We start from the raw sequence: 7,077 nt of genomic DNA, 5'->3' as shown, positions 1-7,077 counted from the left end.
TGGGCGGGAAACTCAGGCCGGTGCGAGGGCCGAGGCGGTTTTCCTCCGGCGTGAGGAGGGAGCGTTGGCACCTGAGAGCCCGGGATCTCTTCTGTGAGCCTCTCCCCGCCAGGCCGAGCTGGTTCTGGCCCAAATACAGCTGGTGCCAGGCTGCGAGGCACCTGCTCCTGCCCTGCAGGAACCTGTCGAGGCCCAGTAGGCCCTGACCCTCCTCCCCCAGTTTAGGCAGCCGGCGGAGCCCGCGGCCGGGCTGGAGCCTTTGCCTGTTCGCACCTGTGTGGGCCGGGCGGGGCGGGGCTGGGGCCACAAAGGGTACAATTTACAGCTTAGGGAATAGGCCCTTCTCGACTTCAAATCTAGAAATCTCTTTTAAAATACCTTTAAATCACAGAATTCAGTAATATTGCTTAATCAGTTACTTAAGATACTGGAACTTTACTTTTTTTTTTTGGCTAGGCAATGGGTTAAGTGACTCTCCCAAGGCCACACAGCTAGGTAATTATTAAGTGTCTGAGACCGGTTTTAAACCCAGGTCCTCCTGACTCCAGGGCTGGTGCTCTGTCCACTGCCCCTGGAATGACTTTCCATTTCCTTCTACTCATTTTACAGATGAGAAAACTGAGGCAATCAGGGTAAAGTGACTTTCCCAGGGTCACACACACACAGTTTCTGAGGCCAGATTTGAACTGGGGTCTTCCTACCTTAAGACCCCAAATTCTATCTGTGACTCCACTTAAGTATAGTCTATTCAGTTCAGTAATAACTGGCTAATTAATAGATGGCCTGGGCCTAAACTTCCTGAGTTCTAATCTGGCTTCAGACACTGATCAAGAAGAGTTGGACACAACAACATCAAATTAATAGCTCTTTAAAATTTGATAAATGTTTTGCTTTATGTGATAGCTCATTTGATCCTCACCCAGCATGTGAGGGAGGTACTACTATTAGCCCCATTTTACAGATGAGGAAACTGAAGCAGACAAGTTGTATCTTGTCCATGGTTACACAGTAAGTGCCCGAAGCTGGATTTAGATTTGGATTCCCTGTCTCCAAATTCATTTTTCTGTCCACTTCCATTTAGCTGCTTTGGATTTGGGGGAAAATGGACTGGCACTCTATAAATTGCCTCCCTCTCTTTGGGTTTGGTGCCTCGGGGTCCCAGTCTTCCAATCAGGGAAGGGGTTGTGGCAGGTGCCCCTTCCCTCTAATCAGACTATACTCTGGCACCTCATCAGGATTTGGAGTAATATAACTTTCCCAATAGCACTTTACAAATCTGCAATACATTATTACAGTAAAAACATGCTGGGTACTCGGTCTATAGTGTAGAGCAATTTGCTGGAATAATAACCCAATCCATAAGGACAGTCTATATGCTAGTACTATGTTAACTGAATCAATATAAAGAAAGGCAAAAAACAGAACCTACTCTCCAGCTCATAGTCTAAAGCAGGAGATAGTATACAAAGAACTATGTCTAAAAAATATCAAAGATAAATTGAAGCTAATCTTAGGTAAGATATTCAGATTAAATAGGAAAGGGAGCAGCTCTAACTGGGGTCCTGGATTTACTTAAACCTAAAGTGGCCATCATATAGTTTCTGTCCATCCCCATGTAGAAGACTGCAATTTAGTTCACTATAGGCAACACTGTACTTGTTTTCAAGAGACTACTGGGTATTGCCTGTTATCCCAGCAAGTATAAAATATACACAAATTTATGGGATGGTTCTTATTATCAGTAGAGAAGCTTGGACAAATTCCTTTGGGGCAGTTTCAACTTGTACATTCCCAAGCCCTGAGAAAGCAAATGTATTACACCACAAATCAATTTATTTTTGCTAAAGGGTTGCAGATGGTCTGTGTAGAACAACTCTTAATTGATGCTAGATGAAGCTAAGGTCACACTTGGCATTTTGTTAGGACTTCCCATAGAGAGTTCTCAGCTCTGTTACTACAGAACATTCCCTAGAGCCTGTGTAATCAGAGACCTAAGGAGGAAAAAAAAAATACATGTCTTAGAAGAATACACTACCTTTACAACTCAAATCTAGGTACTAGTTCCTGTTTATTGCTCAGTGGTGTCTGATTCTTCCTGAGCCCATTTGAAGTTTTCTTGGTGAAGATACTGGAATGGTTTGCCATTTCTTTTTTATTTTACAGATGAGGAACTGAGGCAAACAGAGTTAAGTGACTTACCCAAAGTCACATAATTTGTAAAGTGAGGCCAGATTTGAACTCAAGAAGATGAATCTATCCATTACTGTGCTACCTAGCTGTCCCGATTCTCTAGTAAAGCTGCTATTATGAGTACTGGACCTCAGATTTTCAGTCTTTGATTAAAAGTTTGTTGATAGTGATAACTAATGATGAAAGTTTTTGTTCGCAGATTACTAGAGGAAGAGTCAAGATGCCTAAGAGGAGGAAGCCACAGATTTCAGGTACTTTCCTTTCCATACAAATCATTTTTAAGTAACTGAAAAGAAATAATTTTGTTGGATAACAAACTAGAACTCGTGTTAGAACAAATTTGTGAATAAATGCCTACTAACTAAATATATATATACGTATATATATATATACACACACATTTATTTTCATGCATAGGTATATATGTGTGTATATATGTACACACACATTTTAAGGTTGACAATTGTAAGGGTTAACATACTCCCATAATGAGAAGGCAGGGTTCATTGGAAAAGATGCTGATATTGGGAAAGATTGAAGGTAAAAGGAAAAGGGAACAGCAGAGTTTGAGCTGGATAGTGTCACAGAAACAATGAATGTGATTTGGATAGATTTCAAGAGATAGTGAAGGACAGAAGGGCCTGGTGTGCCATGGTCCACGGGGTCAAAAAGAGTGGGGCACAACTGAACATCAAAACAAACCTTGATATGGTCACTCACTGTACATCCCTGGGAAACAAAATGCTGACCTAGAGAGAAACTGAACTGATTCCGCATGCCTGAGTTAGTATGCCTGTTCCTAAACTGTACCTGGGCAGGGGGGAGAGGCAGAGTATGAAGTGAAGAAATAGGCTTTTCTTCTTGTTTCAGGAAGGAGTTGTTGACCTTCAGAAGTGAATACAAAATTCATTAAAATTTCTTGAAATGACCCCTATGGGAATTATTTACAGGAAGCATAGTTTATTTTCCTATGTTTGTGCTGTGCTTTGTTTGGTACAAGTTTTAAAAAGACCAAACAAGGGCCAATGTGTTTAAACCTGAAAACCCCTAATAAATAAAACTACCACTTTGCTGTACATGGATGTATTTATTCAGCAGATATTTAAAGTTCCAGTCAGCATAGAACAGTAGAAAGCACAGTGACTTGTCAGAGGACCTGGGTTCAAATTCTATCCCTTAATGCTTATTGACTGTGTGACCTTGGCCAAGAAGACTGGACTTAAAATTCTGGCTCTGCTACTTAAGAACTAAGATGGGGTCTAGATCTGGGATTTCATTAGTGTGGAAACAACTAGATTAGGACTCCCCACTACATGTTTGTGCCTTTTCTATAACTTGCAGTCTCCATCGGCACAAAATTACTGGGAACGTGAAGTGGGTAATTGACTTGCCCAGAGTGACACAGCCCATCTGTTTCAGAATTAGGACTTGAACCCTTCTGAAGCCAGCTTATTATGCATTCTGGCTGTGTCAGCTATTATCTGTATAATCTCATCTTTTCTCCTTATTGCCTGTGTAACCCTGGACAAGTTTCTACCTTTATCAAATAAGTGGTTGGACTAGATCTATAAGATTTCTTCCAACTTTATCTTAGAAACTTATAATTCACATTGCATAGTATGTTGTCTTCAAAACACTTTCAAACAAGTCTGTGAGGTAATAAAACAAATATTAACCCCCATTTTACAAAGGAGGAAATAGGTTCAACATTTAATTGATTTGCCTTTATCATATCTAATCCAATAAGTCCTAGAATATATACTCTGGAAAGAATTCTCTTTTTTTGACAAGAACTGCTACAAAAAGTGAAAAGCAATTTGGTGGGTTTTAGATCACCCTCTAAGATCACAGGTTGCCTAGTATATTTCAGATATTTAATAAATGCTTTTTCTTTCACTCATATGCCATGATACACTCAGAAAGAACACAACTTGAATTTTAACAACCTCATTGGGAGAAATACCTTTTATAGCCTTTGTTTATGGGAAAATAATTACCCAAACATGGAATAAAGTTAATCACTGAAGATAAAATGGATAATTTCAGTTATGTGAAATTGAAGCTCTCTTGGATACATAGTAACTATAGCTAAGTAACAAGAAAAATAAATTTAGGAAAAAACTTTGCATCAAATATCTCATAAAGTTCTTATAACTAAGACATTAGAAATTAACACAAATAGATAAGGCCAAGGAATTTCTCCAAGGAAAAATTGTCAAAGTAATAAATAGTTCTTAAAAGAAGAGTTGTAGCCTATTGGCAATCATGTAACAATTGTTCCAAATAACTAATAAAATTAAAAGCTAAAATAATTCCTAGATTTTATCTCATTTGCAAAAAATTGGCAAAGATGGTAACAGAAGGAAAGAAAGTCAAAATGGAGGGGTTATAGGAAGATAGGCACCAATGCCAGTCATTCTCTAAAGCGACTGGAATTATGTTGGAAAAGTGACTAAAACACATAGCAGTCCATTTGCTTTGATCCAGAGATCTCCTTGCTAGGCACATACTACAAGGATAGTAAAGGAAAGGTGCCAAAATATTCATTGCAGCACATTTTGTCATAGCAAAGATCTTTAAAAAAAAACAAAGTAGATGCCTATCAATTGGTGAAATAGTTAAATTGGGACACATACACAGAATGGAGCTGTATAATAAGAAACAATGTATATATGAGGAATTCAGAGCAATCTAAAAAGACTTAGAAGCCATTATTTATTTATGAAATAAATAGGAAAGGGGGAAAGTATGCAAAATAACTATCAATGCAAATGGAAAGAACAAAAGAATTAAAATCAACACTGTAATTATAATGACCAGACTTGGTCAAAGAACCAGTCTGTATTTTTATTTGCAGAGTTGGAGAACTATATATATGGATTATGGCATAACATATAGACAAGTGAAGTGTTGTTTAGTTTTACTGAACTTTATTTTTTCCCCTCATCCTTTTTTAAGTTATTTTAACAGTGAATGACTTGATCGGTAGAGGAAAGCAAGAGATATACTTGTGTGTCAGTCACTGGGACTTGTCTGAACATATCCATTTGAATTATACTAAGAAATGGAGATGTTGTAAAGATAAAAATGATATGTATGTCTGTCTGTGTCTCTATCTGTCTACCTTTTTTTAAATTAAAAAAAATTGCAAGGCGTGGAGTTAAGTGACTTGCCCAAGATCACACAGCTAAGTGTCTGAGCTGGAATTTGAACTCAGGTCCTCCTAACTCCAGGGCAGGTGCTCTATCCACTTCGCCACCTAGCTGCCCCTTATATCTGTCTATCTTAAGTAAAACATTAGAATTGAAAAATCATTAGGACAGTCATACACATATAAGTCCTATGTCCCTAAATGTTTTAACATTCATAGGAATTCATAGGAATTTATATTAGATAAATGTTTAAAGGCTATTAAGTCAGATGTCTGCAACTCTGTCTCTTGCCTAGACTTAATTTATCCCAGCAGTGCTGATATGTGTAGACCAGAAAGGTAGCTTGCATCTCTGATCCAGATCTATAGTTTAGTTCTAAGCAGTCCTGGTCACAGAAGTTAGAGACTCTAGCAACTTGGCAACTGCTGTAGTGATGAGAGCATGCTGAAAATGTTACTCTTGAATGCTGCTCTTGCTTGCTATGATCATCATGACTAACTTACAGACAGTTCATTGTCTTTACTTTAAGCCTTTTGGCACTCAAACAGGCACCTGAACGGGAAAGAATGGTAGACAAAGCTATGTGGAAAGACCTAGATGGAATGGTGGACCAACCTTTCTCCTAGACAAAACCCATGAAACAGCAAAAGGGGAAAAGTTTGAGACTTGTATATATGTGAAATCTTTCCCATCATCTCACCTCTAATAGAGTTTCATCTCTGTCCAGAGCTCATGCTCAGGACTCAGTCTCCCCTTGAGCAACTGTTGAGTTCCTCAACTTTTACAGATATGAAATCCATTGCAATTATCATTTCATAAATACCTGTCAGATTTAATTTGTATAGGATGGGGGTGGTTAGGTGACGTAGTGGATAAAGCACCGGCCCTGGAGTCAGGAGTACCTGGGTTCAAATCTGGTCCCAGACACTTAATAATTACCTAGCTGTGTGGCCTGGGGCAAGCCACTTAACCCCATTTGCCTTGCAAAAACCTAAAAAAAAAAAATGGATAGGATGTAACTAGTAGACAAAAGGGGGGATGATTCCAGGTATGAGAAGCAACCTGAATATAAGTTTATTGGGAGAGGATTGGGAAGAGGGCAGAGTCAAGGTGGCAGAATAAAGGCAGGGACTTGCCTAACCTCTCCCACATTCTCTCCAAACAATTTTAAAATAATGCCTCAAAATGAATTCTGGATCCTCAGAACCATTGAAAAGATGGGGTGAAATAATTTTCAGTCCAAGACAACTAAAAGGTTAGCAGGAAAGGTCTGTCTCACTGAAGTGAGAGTGGAGCATGGTCTGGTGTGGACTGTAGTAGTGCTTTCCATACTTAGCAAGTCAGCAGTAGGTATTGGGTGACAGGGGTGGAAGGGGGTGTGGGGGGGTAACTGAATCAAAAGTAGAGGCTTCTAGAATTCTCAATCCACAGATAGTGGGGGGCAGAATAGAAGGAGAGTGTCAGGATCTCTTTGCTGTTACTGGATACAGGTCTCTCTGTTGCATTGTTCCTACAGTTCAGGATCATAGTAACAGGGTAAAGAGGAGCACTAACACATTAGTATATGAAGGGAAGCAGGGATCCTAGTCACCCTTTAGTTTATCACAAACCAGGCACAGGTCAGGAGAGTGGTGAAAACACCTCTCCTTGGATCTTACCACCTTAAAAGAACTGAAAACTTAAAAATCCTCAGAACTAGCTCTGAAAACAGCAGCATGAAAAACCTGAAGCTGCC

The 7,077-nt window shown here is 39.3% G+C and overlaps 1 protein-coding gene across 3 annotated transcripts in view; it reads left to right on the top strand.

Moving 5' to 3' along the window:
- The first annotated feature begins 3 nt into the window (after positions 1-3).
- The window catches only part of BRME1 (break repair meiotic recombinase recruitment factor 1), a 44,213-nt gene continuing 37,139 nt past the window's right edge, over positions 4-7,077 (top strand). For 2 of the 3 annotated variants that reach the window (XM_074203579.1, XM_074203577.1), the window contains exons 1-2: positions 4-93; positions 2,390-2,441. In XM_074203579.1, coding sequence (XP_074059680.1) covers positions 2,411-2,441 — 31 coding nt within the window. In that variant the 5' untranslated portion in view covers positions 4-93; positions 2,390-2,410. Of the gene's footprint in view, positions 94-456; positions 496-2,389; positions 2,442-7,077 lie in introns of all 3 variants that reach the window. The other variant, XM_074203578.1, reaches the window with a different exon arrangement.

Source organism: Macrotis lagotis, chromosome X, assembly GCF_037893015.1.
Source record: "Macrotis lagotis isolate mMagLag1 chromosome X, bilby.v1.9.chrom.fasta, whole genome shotgun sequence".
Taxonomy (NCBI): domain Eukaryota; kingdom Metazoa; phylum Chordata; class Mammalia; order Peramelemorphia; family Peramelidae; genus Macrotis; species Macrotis lagotis.
The sequence above is the reverse complement of the archived record's forward strand: the minus strand, read 5'-3'. Positions and strand labels throughout refer to the sequence as shown.